This window comes from Oxyura jamaicensis, chromosome 13, assembly GCF_011077185.1.
Source record: "Oxyura jamaicensis isolate SHBP4307 breed ruddy duck chromosome 13, BPBGC_Ojam_1.0, whole genome shotgun sequence".
NCBI lineage: Eukaryota > Metazoa > Chordata > Aves > Anseriformes > Anatidae > Oxyura > Oxyura jamaicensis.
In genome coordinates this window covers 17,738,925-17,761,947 of record NC_048905.1, presented here as the reverse complement: position 1 = coordinate 17,761,947, position 23,023 = coordinate 17,738,925, and the positions used below count along the sequence as shown (strand labels likewise).

General features: G+C 37.4%; 1 protein-coding gene across 2 annotated transcripts; it reads right to left on the bottom strand.

Annotated features, from left to right (window-relative positions):
- Positions 1-1,607: 1,607 nt before the first annotated feature.
- Positions 1,608-22,229, bottom strand: RAD50 (RAD50 double strand break repair protein). 2 transcript variants are annotated; one of them, XM_035338695.1, is made up of 26 exons: positions 22,180-22,229; positions 21,289-21,468; positions 20,805-20,888; positions 20,410-20,561; positions 19,591-19,776; positions 19,241-19,445; positions 18,618-18,746; positions 17,654-17,819; positions 16,595-16,788; positions 15,827-16,033; positions 14,839-15,021; positions 14,474-14,631; positions 13,423-13,598; positions 12,491-12,728; positions 11,222-11,411; positions 10,965-11,091; positions 10,535-10,728; positions 10,130-10,240; positions 9,430-9,522; positions 9,236-9,349; positions 8,288-8,415; positions 7,219-7,443; positions 5,032-5,117; positions 4,445-4,587; positions 2,442-2,575; positions 1,608-2,075 (listed from the first exon to the last, which is right to left on the bottom strand). In XM_035338695.1, exons 2-26 carry the CDS (start codon positions 21,415-21,417, stop codon positions 1,889-1,891), a joined length of 3,939 nt encoding a protein of 1,312 aa, XP_035194586.1. In that variant the 5' UTR covers positions 21,418-21,468; positions 22,180-22,229; the 3' UTR covers positions 1,608-1,888. The 2 variants fall into 2 exon arrangements, with proteins under 2 accessions (XP_035194586.1, XP_035194587.1); XM_035338696.1 differs by having other exon boundaries at positions 21,289-21,459; positions 22,180-22,197.
- Positions 22,230-23,023: the final 794 nt, after the last annotated feature.

Below are 23,023 nucleotides of genomic sequence, written 5' to 3'. Positions count from 1 at the left end.
AATAAACAGGTAGTACAGGAAAATTTGAAAATTCAAAGTCATTTTTTTTCTGTTGATTAGATCTTGAAGAAAATTCCCCTTCAGGAAGTAGTACTAGTCAGTGAAGCGTCTTACTTAAAACTGCAAACGTAATGCATGTTAGTAGCATTTTCCTTTCTCTTCTTTCTCCCCCTCCCCAGTTTGGTGTTAATTGCCTTTTCAGGGGATCGGTGAGTGTAATTGCTAGGAAGTCCCATTCATATGTTTATTTTCGAGTGTTTTCCCCGGTGACTGGGGCAACTTGACTCTAACAACTTGCATTTTCAGAAAATTCAGGTGGAAACAATCCTTAATTCAAGTGCTGTTTCTGGCATTACCCTTCAATGCCCCTGCTGCCGTGTCCACCGACCCCTCTGGTGCTGTGCAGGACCCAGCAGCATCAGCTATGGAGGTGTCCAAGCAGACCCAGGCTGCTGCTGGGTTTTGGTGCAGATGTTTTCTAGATGATTTAGCAGGTGGTGTGGGTGCTGTCCCTTTTTTAACTTAAAGGGCCCTGCGGGCCATGTCACCATGTCACTGTCCCCTGCGGCGAAGCCCTCGGGGCAGTGGGTGGCAGGGCTGCCTCTGTCCGTGGTGCTAGAGCAGCCCCAGGGCACCTTCCCCTGCTGCCCTCCCAGAGCAGGAGGAAAAGGCAGAGTACAACATTCCCATGCTTATTCCCGTGTTTTCCAAAGTAAAATGCCCTGCTGTTACTGAAATTAACTTTTTTTTTTTTTTTTTTTTTTTTTTTAAGTGGTTTAAAGATTCTTCCTTTGAAAATGAGCTTTAGTCATATGCTCTCAGCTAAGGAGGTTCAGGCAATCACTGGTGGCTGCAGATTTCAAAAGCTCTAAGTCCACATTTGGACGTAGAATAGGTGCCCCCTCACTTGGTTGTGAAAAAACAGCTGCCCAGAAATCGCATCCCTCAGACTTTGCGCGACTGCAGAGGCAGCACAGGGCACTGCTGAGGCCTCACCTCTGAAATCTCACAGAGTTACGCTGATCGGGTCCTGTTGGCTTTCCGCTGTCATTCTAACTAAGTGGCTGGTTTCCTTTTGCTATTAAGTGATGCTGAAAATAGCTCAGAAGAGCTCTGAGCATCCATACAAACTGACTCCCTGGGGCAGATGTGTTATCATTTTTACAGAACTCGTTTCTATCTTACAGAGGATCTAAATATGACCAAGTACTCTAGATTTTGACACAATTCTTGTAAACATCATCATAAACTAAGTAACACTATATGACAGTTCTGCCCACAATAAACAAAGCAAATATGGTTAAAATAGGCTCCTGTCATCCCTTCACTCAGTCATCCAGTTAGAGATGGGACTTTCCTTCATTCTCAAGGAAGGTGTCATACTTTGCAAAGCTTCTGAGCAACAGTACCTTGCAAAAACAGTACTAAGTGTCTTCTTTGAATCCTGTGAGTTTTGTGTAGACTAGGCAGGTGGCTAGGAACATACCTTGTCTGGAGAGATGCAAAGCAATTCTGAACTTGCCATAACAAAGTGATGGAGGGCAAGCCCTATTGTACTGACAGATCTAGAGCTGCTCCAAAGAATGTGCACCTAGATCCAGACCAGGACACATACAAAGAACAACACTTTATTTTCGCTTTAAAAAAAAAAAAAATCTAAAATTTAAGTGAATACGGGACAGTTACATTCTCCCAACTCATGGGGATACTTGAACCCAGATGCAGAAATAAGTACAGAGATACGAAGTTTAAAAATGTAATAGTTTCATACTCAAGCTAAAATCTTCATGATAATATATGATATGAAGGAGCTACATTTTCAGATGCCTTGATCTGACCTGTAAGTTTGGCAGCTAAGCCAGTCTATAACACATAATTACTTGAAATGCTAATGAACATATGAGCCAAGGGAGCTGACACTGCATTTCATGATCTCAGAGCACTGGTCATCGTTCTTCCGTATCCTGTAGAAGGTTTCCACGTATTCAGAACGGCCCAGCAGTTCAACAAAATCTTCATCATGAGTTATCACCAGCAGCTGAAAGTTACGCTGTTTTGTGCGGCTCTTTATTATCCTACAAAGAGATATTACTCAGTGTAACTCAATTTATATTGCTGTCTAGTTTTAGTGAACTTGTACAAAAATAACTATTGAAAACAATATGAATGTCAAGCAATCTAATGTAGATCAGCACCTCTTTTTACCCATATTAAAGACAAAAACAAAACAACAACAACAAAAAAAAAACAACAGCAACAACAAAATACCTACAAATTGTTTTTTCCTCTTCCAGATAAAGGAAAGGGAGTCTAAAGCTACTGCTTTGCATGTGTATCAGCATATGTCAACAAAGATAGGTCAGCTTAAAATAAAAATCACTTCCCAACACCAATCACTAACATTAAAATTTGAAAAAGCTTCACAAGAAGAGATTACTTACTGCACGAGGGCATGTGCAAGAGACTCAATGTTTTCTCGATCAAGATTGGTAGTAGGCTCATCTAGTGCCAATATGCCACATTTGAGACAGAACGTTTCTGCTAGAGCAAGACGAATAATAAGAGAAGCAAGCACCTAAGGGAAAAAGAAAAAACACTCTTCAGAGGGTTTATAGAGAAACTATGCGTAACATGCTATTTTCAATGTCTTTACAAACTGTGACTAAAGTCTACATCATTCACAAAATGATGATAACTAATTAGATTTGAAAAAACACATTAAAACTTCAGGTTTGAATTAAAAGATACCTTCTACAAGATAACATTGGAACTGTACCTGAGCAGTCAAATTCTCAAAATCCTGGAGCTATGGAAATTCAGGATTCCAGCCCAAGGTAAGGATGTTACAACACTGCCATCAGCATTATTCCTACACTCTGTTCAAACCCCATCCTATTAGCATGGAGATGGTGGAAATTTGTATGTGCATCAGTCAGTTTGAAACACGGAACTCCTGACTCCTTCATAGAACTGAAGACTAGTTTTAACAGCTGACATACGAGCCTTGTATTAGCAGGCCTAATGTGTTTTTATTAGATCTCATGCATTAGTGAAAATTACAGAACACTTGATGGAAACTGTGCTACAAAAAATACTTTCCAAAGATCATGACTGCTGGCATCATAGCTCATGATCAAAGAATAGTTCTCAGAATATAAGCTAAGAAACTGTGAACAAGTTTCACTCTCATTTACATAGGACTCTAGCATAACAGCCTAGACTATAGGAGAAGACATTTTTTGCCTATATTGCTGTTTTATAAGAAGTTTTGGATTTCCCCCAATATTAGTATGGAATTTTCAAAACAAGTACACTTCTACACTCAGGTGGGAATTCATTTCACAGCATTTTTCACATTCAAGCAACAATACAGCATGCTTCTTTTCACAGGGTATCCTTTCAAGACACTGGTGCTGCTATTACTGCACACACTTAAAAATACTGCGCACTGTCTTGTTGTATTCCTCGATTTCATTTTCTATTACTGGCAATGCCATCTTGTCAGGCAAAAGTGAGAAGAGGAGATAGCTGAAAGCCTGGCTGCCAGTGAAACTCTGATGCAATATGTGACACAGTGAGAACTGCTACTCTTGGAGGTAAGGAAGTAGGCAGATATTACTCCAGATAATAGCAATTCTTCCTCGTTATCAAAGAGATTTATATCTGTTGCAACCATAGCCGTTTCAGCTGGTGCAGAGGAAAGGGAGACAAAGAGTTCCAGCTCCCGCTGCAGAAGAGGAAGGAGAAGGTATCTCCCTCACAATTACTGTGTGCTTGGCCTAGGTGGTCATTGGCACCTTGTGCAAAGGCAACAGGCTCTGTGAGCCTGAAGTGTAGGGGAGAGTTCTCCAGGCGTTCTCTTTATGTTGTAGAAGGCTCAAAGGATGGGCAGAAATTGTTCCAGCAGAGAAGTAGTAAGAGCAGTCCTGGCTGTATTTCTGCCACTTTCTATGTCCATCTTTTCGGTGACATGAACTGAAAGGTTATATTTGGTAAGAGGTGGGAATAGTGTAATTTGGGGAAAAAAAGAGGTCTGAATGTACTTGAAACAGACACAGTTGTGAAACAATGACAAAGGATCAGCCCTCAAGAAGGAAAATAAATCAGGAGCAAGTTAATAGACCTACAGCTATGGGAACTTCAGTTTTAACTAGCAAGAAAAAGTCTAGATGAACTTGAGAAGGCAGCGAAGCTGAACCCTTCACACCTACAGAGACTCAGACCAATTGCCAACTGAAACAAGGAATTTGGACAACCCAAAATAGGGTTCAGATGCTCCCAATCCTATATTGCATACTGGCAGCATAATCCAGATGCAGTCAGATGTACAGAATTGTAAATCTGAGTTGGAGCCACTTCTTTACCGGATTCACTTTACGATGTGTCACTCTTGCAGCTTTCAGAATCCTGTTTATGACGTACAAGAAAAAAAATGCTGTATTACCTTTTGCCCAGCACTACATCTTCCTCTCATATCCAGCGCTGTATCTCCCTTTATCATTACTACTCTATAATTGTAACTTCTTCTTTTATCAGCTGCTGAAACATTCTCATCTGCATCAGAGCGAATTTCTATATATTCTATATCTGAAAATGGAAAAGAAACAGTTTTTCCCTTATCAAAAGACCTTTAAAATAGCACTGGATTAAACATCATTGAGAGCTACAACATACAGTAACTACAAAAAAACCCTTACTCATAACTCCTACTAATAGATAAAACTTAGAAATCAATTTTTTCCAAATTTAAAGAAATAAAACCAGGCAACTCCCCTGACTCAAGGAAACATCAACTATAGAAAACGTGGAAAAGGGAAAATTACTTCTATTTATCATATAACTACCCACGTAACACGTAAAAAAAAAAGGAGACTATAGTGGGGACCAACAGATGTAGCCTTTAGAACGCAACCAACCATTTTCATATCCTGGGTTTTCAATAGTTTGAACAAACACTTTTCACTATGCAGTACTCGGTATAAAATTGATATGGACAAAACTACAAGAAGAAACAACCCAAACCACACATACCTTGTCCTCTGTAGGTATTTCTCCAAAGGTCACGAATTATTTTGTTGATTTCTTCCATCTTCATGCTATGAAATGTCATTATTGCTCTACAGAAAAAAAAATGCAGATTTTTATAGGTGCCACCCTGGACTGCTACAGACTCATAGGACCTTTAGGGAAGGCAAGAGCTCACTTTTCATTCTCTAAATACTTTCACTAAAAATACAATAACTATTAGTTCATTTTGAATGCAGAAATGTACAAAGATCAAACACACTCTGTTATATGAATACTTCTACTCTCACAAACAACTCCATTTCAAGAAGTAGGAGAGCAATAAAGACAAAATGATTTGTAAATAGTCACTTAGTAAAGATCAAGTTTTTTTTGGAGATTTGTAATTTATGTGTAAGGCATATTTTCAGACCCCCAAGAGGAATCTGGTATTAAAGCCTTTGAAAATAAAAATAGTGTTACTCATTGCCAGAGTCCACCACCACCCTGCAGTGCAGATAACTGAGTCTCAGTAGCAAAGGAGAGCCAGTGAAGTTTCCTTGGAGCAGAGAATCCTCTATCAAGAATTTAATTTGCAATTACCTAAACAGGTGTTATGATTAGAGCTACCCTCCTCTTCAGCAGCAAGAGTAACATAGGATGTCACTAATAATTTTATATTTCATTTCCCTGATTCAGCATGATACCCTGAAATCATCATGTCAACACATCTTTAGATCAGCAATAGATGATTCCGCATGAAAGCATTCCAAGAGGACATTTTGCTGCATTTCTAACTTTTTAAACAAATAGTGCTTTGTAAGGAAAAAAAAATGCTTGCTTGCTTTCTGACAATGTTTTTCTTACAAAAATATGACAGTATTAAAAAGTAATTCTGAAGTTGACTTTTTATATATACATATATACACTCTTCCCACCTTGTCCCTTTCACATGAATTATTTTCACCTGTTGCGAGGAGTCTCAACTCTAACATGATTTGTCAAGTCTGAAGAATGAGTAAAGGATTTTTACTATTTACTTGATTAAACCCAAGAATGCATTCTTCATGAATATTTAACAAAAACCTGTAAATATTAAATCAACAAAGATGAACAGATAGCACAGAAGAGCATACAAACGTTGCTTTTCCCAGCTACATACACAGCTTTCAATCTCTGGCCATTAGAGTTAACATTTAGTCTCACTGATTTTTCAGACGATTACCAATAAGTGATGCTTATCTATTTTTCTTGAAATTACAAGACTGATTTCCTGTTTTGCCTTAAATAGAAACAATAGATGATTTGATACCATACAAAAGATTCTGAATTCTAAAAGGGAAATTCTTGGAGTGCATTTCCATTTAAGCTGAAAGGGAAGAATTACACATGCTCTGAACAATTTAAATCTTCACTAAATAAATTTTGGATTGGCTTAAAATACCAAATATATTTATTTTATCATTAAAAATGATTAAAGGAGACCAAAATTCTATTCTGAATTTGTAGCTTCTATGGTGGCCAGACGTTTCTCTCGCATTCTCTATTTTGTTCCTAATACTCAACTTTTATTTCTAACTGCCACTGAGCACCAACCTTGTACTATTGCAACTAGTTCATTGCAACTCCATAATTATAAATGAACATATGCACTGGGGGGAGGGGAGGAGAAGACACGGAAAAGCACTGTACGCTTTACTTCACATTTGTTAACAATCTTTGATGATTAACAATGGTGATGTGTTGGCTTCGTTTCTTTATCGTCTCTCTCAGTTTGAGTTGTTGTATTGCCATTGTGTCCTAACACGTACAACCAGTACTCAAAAAAGGTCCCTCATTTATTTTATGTACATTATATACATTACTGAGTTCCTATATTCTAACAACCCTGTGCAGTTCGTAGCACATTTTCATTAATTTATTTTGCTTTTAGAAATCAGTTTCTTCTGGAGGCATTAAAAAAAAAAAAGCTACTGCAACTGGACTTTTGGGATGAATATAAAAACAGTGGAAGTAGCATAGCAAGGTACAACATTCCATCTAAATGCTTAGATATCTGATTTTATAACGAGAAATAATTGTGTACCTCTAAGTTACATTAATTTACTATTTCTAAAAGTTAAACCAGGACATTTGAAATTGCAAGTTGCTTTTGCACCAAGGTAGTAATGAAGACTAAAAAAATAAGAATTATCCTCATATGACAGTACTTACTTATCAAGAGCCTTATAATAAGTGTCCAAATCTTTGTTCACTAGCTCCGTTGTTCTCATAACAATCATCATCTCCCTGTATTTTTCCTCTGCATCTTTGAATTGTGACTCTCGAAGTTCCTTTTTAAACCGAATAATCTCTTCCTCAAATCCACGCTGTCGGCCAAGTGCAACATGATGGTTTCTTTTCAGAGCTTCTATTTTCTCCTCTAAATTTTTTTGTTCACTGTCAAACCACAAATGATGCATGAGACTATGTGTTTAGTGTTTCACAAGAAATATTTTAGTCAAGGTTCTAATTTTTAGTTTCTGTTAGCAGCTCATTCTGTTGTATAAATAAAGACTGCAACAGTTAAAATTACAGTATTCCTGGCACTGGAACTAAGACATAATTAAAATATGTTTATGTTTAATAACATATTTAAACATATGTTTATTGTTTTTATAAGCATTATAATAAGTTTTAAAAACATATTTAAGTCACCATTCTGACTAATATCCACTAATCCTACCAAAGTACACCACGTAGAGATACATAATTGATTTAATTGCAGGAATTACATCAGGATACTGAGGGAAAAAAAATAAAAAAATGAAACAAACAGTTTGGTAGTGTCTAGAAAGCTAAATAAATAGTTTGCACATAAGAAGCTGAATTAGAATAATTCCTTTTCATCAGTGTTTATCATCTAAACAATTAATATTAAAATACTCAAATGGTTTGATGCTGAGACCTATTTGAGCAGACTGAAAATAAAATACTTTTATCCAGAGACATCAGTTTCTTTTTAAATACAGATTTAACAGTGGAAGTCTTTAAAACAAACGGATTAGATTTGAACGGGTATATACTATGCATTTGTAGCTAGAGCTATAGAATTTCACTGAGTCATTTATGTTGTCATGGGGATATTATGCAAACATGAGTTTGAGGGAGGAAGTACTCCACATGAATGGGGAGAAAGGTACACACTAAGAACACAGGAAACACTAAAACACAGTGAGTATTATATTCAGATATTTAGTGAATTCTTATGCAAAACACGCTGCTGTGTTTTGAAAACGCTTACTTTTTCATCTGCGGGACTTTCATTTCTCCCATCTCCTTCACAAGTCTATTTATATTGTCTTCAACTTCTTTTAACTCTTCATTCCGCTTCCTCAAAGTAAGATTATCCTCTAGCCACCTTTCCTGGATCTGTCTCCAAAGAAAGTAAGAAGTTCTATGATGTTTCAATATATCGATGTTCAATAACAAAGTATAAACTCTACACAACTCTAAAACCTGCTACAAGCACAAAACAACTGACAGCACTGAAAAAAACTACCATAGTAAGAACTTACTTTGCACTAGAAACCTAGTATAATGCAAATCAGAATTATCATTTCATATTTCAACCTGAAATCATATTTACAATATTTATTGTCATAGGTGAACATAAGAGTGATCCTGTGTGAATACTAATCAATGGTTCAAATGAGGCAAGTCATTTGGGGTGAGATTTCACAAAGTCCCCTATTCTCAATTCTACAGGTAAGATAGTGGGATAGAGCGGGAAAAGATATCTTTCCTATAAAGAACGTAAATAGGGTTTGAAATGCATTCATAACGATTAAAGCACACAACAAAATCTGGAGTGACTAACAACTTCTGATACCTGCAATTAGAAACACCTTACAGCAGTCTTCTTTCAGAAGATAGGTATCTTCCAGACAAAGCTACTTCTGAAAACACTGGTTATTATCACAACAGACTTACCCCTTTCGGAAATACCACAAAATTGTATTTAGAGATAATTTTTTTTCTAAAATGCATCTATTTTTGTGTATGTAAATCGCAGGACTTTTTTCAGCCTGACACACATATAGCAGCTATTCTGACTAACAACTCAAGTACATCAAGCGGAGACAAACTTTGTACCAGTATGAGCCTACATGGACTTAAACCAATGCCAGAAATCTGTCCAGGTGATTTCATTTGATGCAAAATATATCTTATGATAAAACAATAAACCTACCTTTTGAGTGTCAATATCTTGTCGAATAATTTCCATCTCTTTACTTATCTTTTCCTTCTGTTTCTCACAGGCAACTAATTGAGAGTTTACTTCATCAAGTTCAGACTCCTTTTGCTACAAAATTAAAAAGGTGTATTATTTATATACAAGAACACTTTTAAAAGCAGCTTTTCATTGATTGTTTTTTAGGTTACCTTCTTGTAGTCTTCCTTTCCTTCTTGAATATAGCTTTCAATTTCTTTCGTGTACTTGTTTATATCTTTAACTTTCTCTTTTATGCTATTTATCTGCAGCAAAAAGATTTCAAATGAATTGCAGTCGGATGTCCAAGAACTGATATGGCATGTATAAAAGATAACTGGATAACACTATTTTTAAGGTATGATTTTAAGGTGCGATAAAAACACTATTTTTAAGGTGCTATTTTTAAGGTAACTCCCTTTAATTTACCAACAAAAGACTTCAGCTTTTGAAATGCAGATGTTCCTTATTACCATGAAACTCTTTTCCAAAATAAACGGTAAATCACTCCTTTGTGCTTACATAAGAGGGCCATTTGCCCTGAGAAAGACAGGTGTGTCTTTTGCCAAGGAAAGGTCACAACCATCCTTACTGTTCCTCTGGATCTACTAGATAGGGCTTTTAGTACCACAGGTCACTAAATATTTCCAAATGTCCCTAGAAGATTTTTGATAAGGCCACCAAAAGTTAGTTACCACTGAGCTGATTTCCTACTTGGTTATGTTTTTTTTCTTCCCTAAAAGCTCCACAAATCTAAAGCATTAGGTAAAGCAATTGCTGTCTCCTAAAAGTCAACTCATTACCAGGGCTTCCACCCATGCCCCAAAAACAACATGTAATCCTATCTCCCAACTACGTCAAGTGCAAACGAACCTTCTCTTGTGTTTCTTTATTAGTTGCAGTCCTTTTATTAATTAGATCCTCCTTGTCTTGCTGCAGTTTTTCTAAAGTTTCGTGCAGTGGAAATACCTGTTCTTTTGCTTCCTGAAAAGAAGTTGGAGAAAGTCCTTTTTATTTTCTCATTCTGTCAAAGATCAACAATTTTTCAAGTGCAAAAAAAGTCATGTGGGTACTTATTTTTTTTTTTTTACATCTTGTTCATAACGCTGAAGAAAACCTTGTATTAATAAAGCGCTGAAGATTCCCAAAGATGTGCAATAGCATAACAGGACAAAAATTTAAAAATGCATCTGAATTGCTAGGATTACAGAATGTTACATATTACTGGATATTTTTTTCCAAGGACAACATAGTTAAGGACTAGTAATTATTTCCTACCTTAATCTCTCTACATAAGGACTGAACCTCAGTGGTTAATTCCACTATTTGTTCCTCCAGTTGTTGACGACGTTGCATGCTGCTGGAAATCTGAAGTTTCTCTGCTCTGAGTTCATTAACTGTACTCTTAAACTGCTGAATCTGATTTTGCTGGTCTTGCTTGATTTTTTGATTTAACTCAATTTTACTAGTAACTGTAGATGAAAATACACACACAGTGAAACAGTTGATCTGTAACAAACAACATTTATTGTCTTCCTTATGACAAATCTAACTCCAAACTAAGTTAATATAACCCCCCAAAAAACCCAAAACTATTAGAATATGGTTATTTCAGAATATAAAATAAGTAAACTAAAACTTACATTTTAATGGCAGCAAGTTTGATTATTTTCAATCTAAAAACGAAACATCCGTTTGTATGACCTACCTGTATCCCAGAAGTGTTTCTTCTCTTGTTTTTCTTGGCTTACTTGTAGGACGGTTCTACTTAAATCGACCCCTAGCAGCTTAGCCTCCTGCTGAGCAATTTTTCTTTCAACATCCCTAATATCAGTCTAAAAGTAAGAGTAAAGTACTATTATTACCATATTAGTGCTTAACAACAGGCTTTAATTTAGATGTTATTGAATAACTACATGTACAGCAAGCACAATTTTATATATTGAAAGGAATTACAAAGCATACCTGGTACCTTTCCATTAGCGTTATGTCCTGTAAACATGCATTAGCACCTTCCTTCTCAGACAAAACTGTCTGCAAGAGTGTTTCCTGCTCTTCTATCTCACCCTTCAGGCGTGCAAAATCCCTGTTTACAGTCTGCAGCTTGTTCCTCAAGTCTGGTATGTCCCTTTCTTGGAGTTCCACTGCAGTTTGCCTTGAATAAAATACAAATCCATAAAATTTCCTTTGTTAAAAGCAGCAGCATAAGTTCAAGACATTCAAGTTTGCAAAATCTGTGATATGACTGAATAGCGGAAGACTGAACTGAACCAACAGTATCCCCTTAACCTTGCCCACGTTCAATTGAGTTTATTTTATATAACCAGCTAAGGTAATCATCCCTCACTGTATGCAGGTGAGATCTAAAAACCAACCAACCAACCAACCGACCGACCTCTTCTGGTTTTCAACTGAACTACAGCAAGTGCTAAAACAAGGTTTAAAATCCACTGCACACGAGTGCCCTCTTGTGAAGGAGAGGGCATATATTGAACATATATTCGATTTTTTTCAGAATAATAGTCTTCAGATATTTTGAAACCTGAGCCTCTGGTTACCCACTGGCAGGGAAACTGCATATTCTACTCTAAATTCTGTTTGTATGGTAAGGAAAAAAAAAAAAACAGGACTCACACAAAAATTCATTAGGACTAGTGCTGTTTATGGTTTGCAGGGAGGCAACAAGAAGAAAAAAGGGGACACAGCAACAAAACAGGCTGCCTGTAACATTCGTAGTTGTAAAAATACAGATTAAGTGAGCCTGGGAATTACAAAAGACTGTAAGCACCTCTTCTGATTATTTTTTTAATACTGTCTACCTATTTTTTACATTGCAACTTCAAAAATATTTTAGTTATTTAAAAAACTATATAAGAGATTTAATTCAGTCTAGTCTTTTATGGATTGTCAGTATGAGAAACAGAGCTGAATTCCCAAATGATGGAATTACACTTGACTGAACCTCACGGAAACACAGACTGCATTGGAAATTCACTATAAAACTCACAGATTTCCTTCAAAAACATCATAAATCAATACAAAACCTGCCAGTAACAAAAAAGTACCTCTAAAGGATATACGAATCAAGATTTTATTCAAGTGTGATTAGATTTTTGAATGAATTGCCTAGCCCGAAAATAAACCTTTCTTGATGTCAACAAAATTTTCAATAATCAAAAAATAAGCATTCAAAAGAAAATGGTTTGCAGCAATTTGGTCTGTGAAGTACTTTACCTAATTGGTTTAAGACCCATCATTTCATCACGTTTTTTCTCTCTTCTTTTAAGCTCAGACTCTGTTGACTTCAATTTGTCTGGAGCAAGACGTAACTTAGACTGAAGATCACTAATTACATCTTGCAGTTCAGCTTCTGTTTGAAAAACTCTTTGACAAACTGGACAACACGACTGGTTCTCTTCTGTCAGTTGTGTAATGAACTGTGAATAAACTGCTGTGGCTCCAGCAAGCACAGCTGGTTTAAAAAGAAACAGAAGACTATGTTGAATATACAGTGCATAATCAGATCTAAACTTATGTATTTACCATTAAAAACAGAAAAACAAAGAAAACTATAAGCTGCAAATCATCAAGATAGGAAACTAAAATGGTCCTAAGCAACCTGGTCTGAATTCAGTGCTGTCCCTGTTTTCAGAATGGCGCCCTAGATCACATCCTGACATTCTCTCCAACCTGAATTATTCTTTTATTGAACTACACTCATCCCTCAGCAATTAACAATAAAAGAGTATTTCTGAATCTCCTTCTGGAGTTCCTTCCCTTCAGTTAGCAGTAGGCCCTACGTGCCAAAATCATGCCACATGTCTAGTTCTATACTCGTCTTCATACCTGGCAGATTCAATCATTCAAACAGACCCTTGGTTTTGTAAAGGTTGTGATCTACATTTTTGTTTTGTAAAAGTCAGTATTTCATTCATACATAGTAAGAGAATTAAATGAGTTAAAACCATTGATTATGATTAAACGTGAATCTGAAGAAGTGGTAAAGCTAGGGGAAATTTGTTAAAATGGGAGGTTATTACTGAATCTTAGGTTGGTTTCTATGCTGATCGTCCTGCAAATATAAAAACCCACAAGCTACAGATTGTCTCAGTGTCTCTAGGTTACAATAAAAATGAGGAAAAAAGTAGAGCTATAGATAAATTTACCTCGCTGTTTTGCACTTTTTTCAATTTCATCTTGAAGTTTGTTCAGGTTACTGTCAAAATCTTGGCTTCCACAAACATCAAAGAGTTTTGCTTCATAGCTAGACAACTGTTCTTCTTTTTTTCTTAGTTCAGCACTGATAAAATTCTTCTGTTGTTCTGCTGATGCCAGTTGTTTGCTGAAACATTAATGCATAAACTCTTATATTACAGAAAAACAACAACAAAAAAATAAACTGTAGTAACAAAAACGCCATAATACCAATTTCAGATTAACTTCAGAGTTACTCATCCGTTCTTTAATGATTTTTCCAGAAATCTACAGCATACATTTTCAATTCATCTAAATACAGCATAAAGTGTTTCATTTAAATTCCTTTTTTTGCTTTCTAGGTGCTTAACGATGAGAAACAAATTTCTAATGTCAAATCCATACAAGAGAATTTCTAGAATATTATTAGCTTTTCCTCCCCTAATTACTGCTTATAAGATACTATTGAACAAAAAACGTTATTGAGCAAAACGTATTGAGCAAAGAACATTAGCACCCCTTTATTCATTTTCCATATTTCTCAATTATAGACTGTTCTTAGACCTCAAATCTCATTTTTTTGATTTTACAGAAATTTAATGCATATTGCTGCATAGTGTGCTGAAGTCACCTACTCTTTCTGAGGAACATGTAATCACAAAAAAGTTCATGATATGGTTAATAACCATTCTGTAATTCCTAAGAAAGTCAGAAGACTGCTGTCTTTTTTTCTGCAAAGCTCATTTATTCAGCTAGGGTAGTATAAATAATTAAGGACGTATTAGAATATTTTGTTTAGTGTTGCCTTTGACATACTTCAAATATGATGATTTATTAACTAGCACAAGCTATATTGGCTATATATTAAACATATTTTGCACTATGCTTTCTTTCATTCTGCAGACACCTATAAATATTGATGAATTACAGTAAAAGTATGTTAACTATATTAAACTTTCCAACACTGAAATTCATAATTGCATAAATACTTCTGGAGACATAATTAATTAAACTAATACATACTTAAGCTTGGCATGTCTGTCCCTTGTTTCATTAATCTCTCTATTTTTGCCATGAAGCCAGTCTTCAAGTTGTTTTTTATTTGGAAAGTATCCCAGCAGTAATGTCAGTTCTTCAGAATGTCTTGATTTTACTTTTCTAATCTGTTCTTCTTTGTCTGCCTTGGGAAATAAAGCATTTTAAATTAATATTTTCATATGTTTAAGTTTATGTCACTCAATGCATTCATAGAGCTAATGGCTTCCATAAAGCCAGACAGCAGCTTTACATACAAATGTTTATAAACATCTGAAAAAAAATGCACAGATCTCGAAGGGACCGTATTAATGTCATCTCTCTTCCTTATGAGATGATGATATCAAAATTACTTTGTCTTTCTTCAACATCTCCATTTGGGTAATTGTTGTGGTATGTAGGTTCAGCTGTTCCATCTCTTGATCCAGCTTCCGAAGAACTTTGTCCAGGTTTATTTTCTCATTTTGCAGAGTTTTCACTTCCAGTTCAAGTGCTTCTACATTGCTGCTCCTCTCAGCCTTTTCCAGTTCATGTTCCTAAACAAAAAACAAAAGCACAGAAGACTTATGTAATTACATTAGACATTAAGTTCCTAACTAAAAAAAAATCATAAAAAAGCTCTTAAAAACTGTCCAGCAGCAGTATCATTAGCTCTTACAGGAATAATACTTTCAGGATCTATAAAGAATGCAGGCAAGATGCCAAAGGCTGTGACGCTGGTATAGAAAACGTAAAGCAGACAATGGATAAAGAGTTCTGAAATACAGTACTGTACCAAGTTGCTCATGCTTTTCACATAAATCATAACTACATGATGTAGATTCAAGGAGCTCACTCATTTAGCTTGATTCTCTGTATTCCAGCATCTACTGGTGTATACATTATACACCAGAATTATCCTAGTGAGGAAGCTAGAAGAAACATTCTCAAGCACCCAATTCTTACGCTGTGAACAAAAATAAACTATTTGACTAAAAAGGCACAAATAACTGTTCAGCTGGGACTTAAAATGCTTGTAGCGTTACAGTGCTTTACAGAATAATATGCTTACAACTAACTAGCCCATTTCACAAACAAGTTATCTGGAAAAATGTAGCTAGCACAGCACTTTAGTCAGTGCATGGACTAGTGCTAGCACTTTTTCTATTGACCCAGAAAAATGGGAAAATCTTACGATATCTACATATCAACAGACCAAGTATAGAAAGGGCATTAAAAGTAAAAAAATGCAACATGGATTTCTTTTGGAATAAATGTTAAGCTTGCTTTTATTTTTTTTTATTCATCCAACTGAAAGTTTTCATTCCAAACTTGTAGAAATCTTTGATTACATTAACTTACTGTCTTGACAATCTCCTGATCCAGCTCCACAATTCTGCCTGATGACCCCTCCAGCTGCTGCAATTCATGTTTTACATTCTTCATTTCAGCTTGTCTCTTATTTTGGATGTCCGATTTCAGATCAATGGTTCTTTCTAATCCAGTTTTCTTATCTCTTATTTCATCTATCTGTTTTTGTTTCATCGTTTCTTTTTGTGCAAATTCTCTCTGAAAGAAGCAAACAATAATATATTAATTTACTCATAGGAAAAATACAGCATTTAAAATGACTTCTTCACAATAGTATGAAAATATTCACCACTATAATGCATGAAGTTGAAATATTTAGAAATATTTAGGTATATGAAAAAAAAATCCTGCTAAAACGCAGCAATACGAAAATGCAGATGCATAATGGTAGTGTTGTCTGACAGCAACTCCATTTTGAAGATGACTTCGAAACAAAGTTGCTTGTTTTCTTAACAATTGCCCATTGAAATTCTTCCTCAGGCTTTTTAGCTGTCATTGACCCACCTGCTTGAGATGGCGGTTGAGAAAAAACTATCTGCAGAACTGCCTGTTCAGCAGCTTTTCAGAATCTAATTCTGAATTCAGCAATTCAGATCACCCAATGACCGCTCTTAGTTCCAAAATTAACTTCCACAGAAAGGTTCAAGCAACCCATAATAAGAATACGAGATAGAAAAAAATGGCTTCATTTATTTTCCCCCATCACCATAAAGACACATATGGGCTAATAACACAATCCTAAAATGACAAAATCCATACCATTAAGTGATTTGCAGTTTCTGTATCTCTCGCTTGTCTCTCCTTCAATAACCTGTGAAAACTGGCAACCTGTCTTTCATTAAGAGGCGATAGCTCAAAACCATCTAATTCCAGTTGTGCTGCCAAAGACTGAATTAATGAATCCCTCATTTTGATGTGTTCTTGGTGACGATCTGCTTGCAGTTGTAGACGACCTGCACAAAATAAAATAAAATAAAGTAAAATAAAAACATAAAATAACCCCTCAAAAATTGAGAGCATACATTTAGGATTCAAAGTCAATTGCAACTATTTCCTTAAGGTCTTCTACACTGAAGCACTTAAAGTATTAAAAACAAGCTATAGCCTAAAATATTACTGTTTCTGTTAACTATTAATTTAGTAAGTTTTACTCTAATTTTAATCAAATCAAAAATTTAAAAGAAAACCTCTAAAACTAGAAATGTTCTGAAAAATGTAAATTAAACATATTTTACATGAGCCTATATTCTGTGTTTCAACTACTACAGCTTTACTGCAATTCCCACAGTCCATCTAGAAGAGAATATATGATATACAGAAGAGTACTGTCCTAAAGCCCTCTGACTAGTCCCCAGCCCTCACATGCGACACTCAGAATGCCAAGGATTCAGCTTTCACATGTTTCTTGGTTAGAATACACTTACACAATCACAACTGGCTAGCAGACATTTTCATCGCTTAGACACTGTGCGGGCTCAGACAGTGAAAACAAATGTGCTGTAAACTGCTAGACTGACATAGTTTTATGCCATCAGTAATGATCAATTTTGAATATTTCTATAGAAGACGGTACACTTAAGAACAACCTTCATGTTGTAATTACTGTTCAAAACAAGCACACTTAAAAAAAATCCAGGGGACAGATGTTGAGGTTTGATTACCTGTGAGATTCCCACACCTCGCTGTGCAACTGACCAAAAACTAACACACATTTCAGGGGGTTTGTCTCATTCAAACACCTTCAATTGCCAGTAATTCTATTTCAGATCTTAATTACTTTAAACATAAATACAAGGTTATAGATCAAGTCTAACATACCTCGTTCAACGAGTAGTTCTGACTTTTCACTGTTAAACCTCTGGCATTCTTTAATGGCTCTATCTAATTCACGCTTACAGTCTGATAATCTCTTCTCCTTCTCCTTTACTGTTCTCTGGTGGTTCTGGTATCTATCCCTTAGCTGTTCATCCGTTCCTTGAAAAACCTGTACACCAAATAAAATACAGAATAAACTTAGCTTTTTACCTGAACTCAGTTAAAAACAACCTAACGTTTATAACAACCTGTTATAAACAACCAAATGATGTTAAAAAAAAAAGTACAGGCTTTACCATAACAGAATCCAAGAAATAAGATAACACCTCCTATATAGAATTTCTATGGTATTATTTTTCATATTTTCATATTTATAATATTTTTGTATTTTTCATATTTCTATGGTATTATTTTTCATATGCTGATAAGACAAGTTCATCTAAATTTTTACCACCATCCTAAAGATTTTTTGTTCTTCTGTCAAAATAATTTTAAATGCCCCTGTACAATCACAACAGAAGAATAAAAACCATTTACTATTTTAAGAAAAAGAAATAAAAAACCCTCCAGGGACATGGACAGTATCAGTGTCAGAAGACATTCCATGCTGGCTAGAACAGGTGCTGGCTATCACGAACATATTGTGAGAGGTAGGTATTTTCAAGTTCCACGTTGCAGGACATTATTACTATAACTTTTGTCAGTATTTCTCTTCCTGGCAAGCTAATCTATGGTGGAGGGATCAGTTACAAACAGCAATTTAACTCCTACATCCAAATTACACAGAAACTAACTACAAATACTGTTCCATAAAGCTGCATATCTCATATTATCAAATGAGCTATTTGGGCTTTGGAAGTGTTCATAACCAGCATCTGGTACCTAATAAAATACACAATTCACGTGGTAGCAAAAGGCAGACTGATTTTTCTGCAGAAAGGATGACAGCATGGAATTTAAAGGCAACCTTTTCCATCTTCTGTTGCAGATCTTGATTATCTTTATCCATCTGCCTCCTCCTGCTCTCCAGAGCTTTTACGTCGTTGTCTAGCAACATCACTTTCATGAGATTCTTTTCAACTGCTGCCAGAGAACACTGCAAAGGAATGGATCATAGAATAAAAGAATCATTTAGGTTGGAAAAGACCTTAATATCTCACTAGTTTATGAATCCCATAATAAAATGCTCTATACAACACTGTATGCTAAACTAAAACTTCAGCAGTATTTTTTTGAAAGAAAAAAAAATAATTTAGCTTTAATTCATTATAGTTTTATAGTTAACAGCCAAATTTGAAACAGATTTTAAATTAAGCTACAAAACAAACAAAAAACACGTTACAACAGTTCCACAGACAATGTTTTAAACCTCCCATAACTGTTTACAGATTAGAGCAGCATCTGTCAGGTTTGTTGCTTAATTCTGTCGCAGAATAGGTTAGATAACACAAAAGTGCAAGATTTTAATCAGAAAATTCTTCCAGCTTTGAAATTTTGCTGTTACTTTTTTAAAAAAAACAAAACAAAACAAAACAACACCTTATATGCTGTTTTATACTAAAATCTTAATGTAAACATCACACAAAGTACCTTTAAAGGATCCAGCTGACTCTCGATAATTTTGACATTCTCTTTAGAAGCAGATAGCTGAGCTTCCCTATTGTTAAGATGATCCTGGATTTCCTGTGCTTTTTCTTTATTCTGTTTTAGGTACTTCAGTTCTGTCTGACACTCTTTTACTTTTAGGCTTTGTTTCAGCCGTACCTGACGGAGAGTTTCCAGTGCTTTAATATACCTTAAAAAAAAAAAAAAAAATCACACTAATTTCAGATCCTATGGGCAATACAGCAGTAATGATGCCTCAGACATTTTCTTTAACACCTACACTACTGGAAAAGACAGTTTATTTAATTTTATTCAATTTCAGTAAAGAGAAAAACCTTGTTGCTGAGAAGATCTCATCAAATTTTTGTTTCAGGGCCTTCCCTTCGCTTAATGGCCAGTTGGACTCTTCTTGGTGGCAGAAAACGACATTGTTGAGCACGGATTTGGAAACACCAAGGGCACTGATCATTTCTCGATCAATTTCTGCACACTTGGAACTGAGACTGACCTTCTCACCATGCCTATGTAGCACAGATAAATCAGTTAGGAGAAATTCTTTAAAAACAAACAAACAAAAAGCTTATTTAAATCTGTATAAGCACATTCTATTGCATTGGTTACAAAACAGAGTAACAAATTTTTAAGTCTACAATTACTATTTTCATCATGTGCATTTAACAGCAAATGTTTTTAGTCAATGTTGCTACATGTTAAAAAAATCTATGCAGAACCACCAGAGGGAGTAAGACTGATCTTGATTAAAGCCAAGCGAATACATTTCTTAAGTAGGGGAAGCAGGAGATAAATATGGACTGACAATATCCTGAAACTCAAAATGGTGCTAAAGGAAATAAAGCTCATGAATTTCATACAACATCACTTTTAAACTAGAGCATCAGTAATACAATTTTCAAATTAATGTAAGTCAATTGATATACGTAATATCTTCTTAATATAGTGGCTATCAAATGCTATTTTTGAATCAACTAATAGATCGAGCGATGAGACTCCAGACCTTCCATCTAAGAACACAGACAGGAACTTCAGAGAGCACGTTATGAATTTTTCTCATCTTATACATAAAATATACAAAACCCAAACTGATCTTCACATTACAGAAATAAAAATAATAATAAAAAATTAGTTCAACTTACTTTGTTCTAGTAATGACCCCTTCAAGTGTTTTAAATTCTGTTTTCTTGTTTTTCTGGGTACAAACCATGGATCGTTGGACAGCTACAAGCTCTCCATTAACATCTCGAAACTGTAATCGAATCTGAGCTCTAACATCAGTTTCATGGGCAACCTTCAGTACAAACAACAACAAGGAAACAAGTATGAGAAATTCTTCTTAACACCCAAATAAATACATGACTTCCCAGATGTGGAGTGTTCCAGTCCCTCCAGTTCTCTGTTTCTCCTGAGACAGAACGGTCAGCTCACATCTGCCTAATACTTGAGCATCCCTGTTTTCATCACAACCCTGCGTGAAGTTAAGTATTTTACTGAGGAGTAGACATGCACTAAACCCAACCACTGTGGCTTTTACCTTTGGATCATGGACAAATGAATTTCCTTTGGTGCCAGGGGGAAAGTCTCCAGTGGATATATATTTAAGGCACTCAATGATAGTCTAAGAAAACAAAAACAAGTATATAATTAGAATGACAATTTAGAATAACCAAGAAAGACTAAAACCAAAACGCAGCAACAGCCCAAACATTTACAAATAAGATAAGCACGAGGGAAGAGAGAAATAAGAAATGGCATTTTATTTTTAAGTACCATGAGAACAAGGTACTTTGCAAAAACAGTTTAAGTCAGCACCTTGATCAATTTCCTATGAAAAACACCAAGCAGTGCCGTGCAAAGCCCAGGATAACAAGCAGATCTCTAATAACGTAAACCAATACATCATTTACAGTAAACAGCAAGGTTTTTCTAATATTCGTACCTTGCTGTTGAAATCATTCTTTGTATTTTCAAGGTTTTCAGAGTTATTTGGCGCACAAAAACAATCACGTAAGCCTTACCGTTTTTCCCGCACCGTTTGGTCCCACCAAAATAGTCATTGGATTAAGGAAAGTGATAATCTGTTTGTCTTTATCCTCTATGCCAAAGCTCCTCACTCCGAGGATGCTCATTTTCTCGATCCTTGACATTTCTGCAGAATTCCTGCTCTTCCGCAGTCAGAAACGCGAACGTCATAAACCCTGTAAAACAACGCTCTATGAAAGATGGAGATGGCAAAATCTATGCGTATTCCTGAAAGGCGACAACGTGGTTATTTAAGTGCGTGTATTGCTAGAAACACAGCCACGGCTCAAGGCACAGAACGTATGAAAGCAGAACCCTCTTAGCGCTGAGGAGCTCGACTCAAAGCCAAGGGCCAGGCCATTTACCAGCCATTCAAAAATAACAACAAAAAAAGCCCTTCAAGTACTTTTAAGTGAAGTGCTTTATTACGTTACCCCTTCACGTATATGTTTTATTTATCGTTACTTCCCACCGCTCCCCTTTCTCAAGGTGTCAGGGCCACAGACGACATCCAGCACCAGCCCTGTCACGATATGAGGCAAATCCCGGCGGCGGAGGCTCAGGGGCGCCGCCGGCTGGAAGCAGCCGCGGTGCCGGCGGTGCGAACGAACAGGGCCCGGCCCCACGGCTCCGCCTGCACCTCACACGCGTGCTCGGCCCCCCCGGGGACCCTCACCGGGGCCCGTCCCGGCCGTGCCACGCGGCGGACCCGGGCCCGGAGCGGGAAGCCCGCGGCCGGCCCCTGAGGTGGGCAGCCGGAGTTTCCCGCCCCGAGCGCGGCGCTGCAGCGGGGGCGGACATTTTCCGGCGGCCCTTCCCTTCCCCGGCCGAGGGACGGCCAGGCGATGCCGCCGCCCCCCCCCGCCACATCCCTCAGCCCCGTTCACCTCCGCTCCCGGTCCCGGCCCCGGCCCCCCGACAGCCCCCGCGGTCGCCCCCGCCCCGCCCCGGTTCTGGCGGCTCCGCCCGGCCGGGCCCGGCTCGCTACCGCCGCCCCGCGCCGCGGGGCCGGGCTGCCGGCGGCTGCTGGGCCGGGGTTCCCCGTGTCCCTCGCCCTTCTTCGGTTCCGACCGCGGCCTCCGAGGGGCGAGGGGGAAAGGGGCAGCCCTGAGGGGGCCCCGCGGCCCCACTCCGCTCCCCCAGCCCCGCCACCCCACAGAGGTCTCCGAGGGGTCTCCCAGTGACACACAGCGACCCCCCCCCGCTCCCTTTGAGGGGCTTTTAAGACAGCTAACAACTCTAACATAGTCCCTTTGGAGTTATTTTATAGTGTTTCCAGCCTTCTGCTGAGAGCCCTGCAGCGCTGTGCATGGCGGCACAAAATTGTGGCCTGGTCCAAGGGCAGCCCGTGCTCTGCTGGACCCCAGCTCCTGCATTATGAGCAGAAACAGATCCTTCAAAACCTTTCAAAATTAAGAGAGCCAAGTGACAGTCTTCTCACATAAAACCTCCATATCCGCTCAGCAGTCCGGCTCGGCGCTTCAGGCTCAGGCCGGGCGGAAGAAAACCGTATTTCTGCTGCTGGGTTTGATGTCCGCTCACTCTGCCCGTTACGCGCCGTGGAATCAAACCCAGCACGGGATAAATGACCACAGTGCGAAAAGGCGGCCCGGCACCGTCAGAGCTGAGGCAGAGTACAGGTGCACACTGCAGCCATACCAGGCGTATTAGTAATTGTGCATGCTAGAGAGTATTTCCAGTGGTAGCATGAGTACCCGGGGCTGTGGGTGA

Bases quoted from the DNA above. Each gene is read 5' to 3' on its own strand.
- RAD50 (XM_035338695.1), bottom strand. From the start codon at position 21,417: ATGTCAAGGATCGAGAAAATGAGCATCCTCGGAGTGAGGAGCTTTGGC. The intron at 15,022-15,826 runs GTAAGTTAATGT...TTTTTTGTTTAG, and splicing joins ATCAGGAGATTGTCAAGACA to GAACATGAACTGGAAAAGGC. The intron at 5,118-7,218 runs GTAAGTACTGTC...TTTTTTCTGTAG, and splicing joins TATTATAAGGCTCTTGATAA to AGCAATAATGACATTTCATA.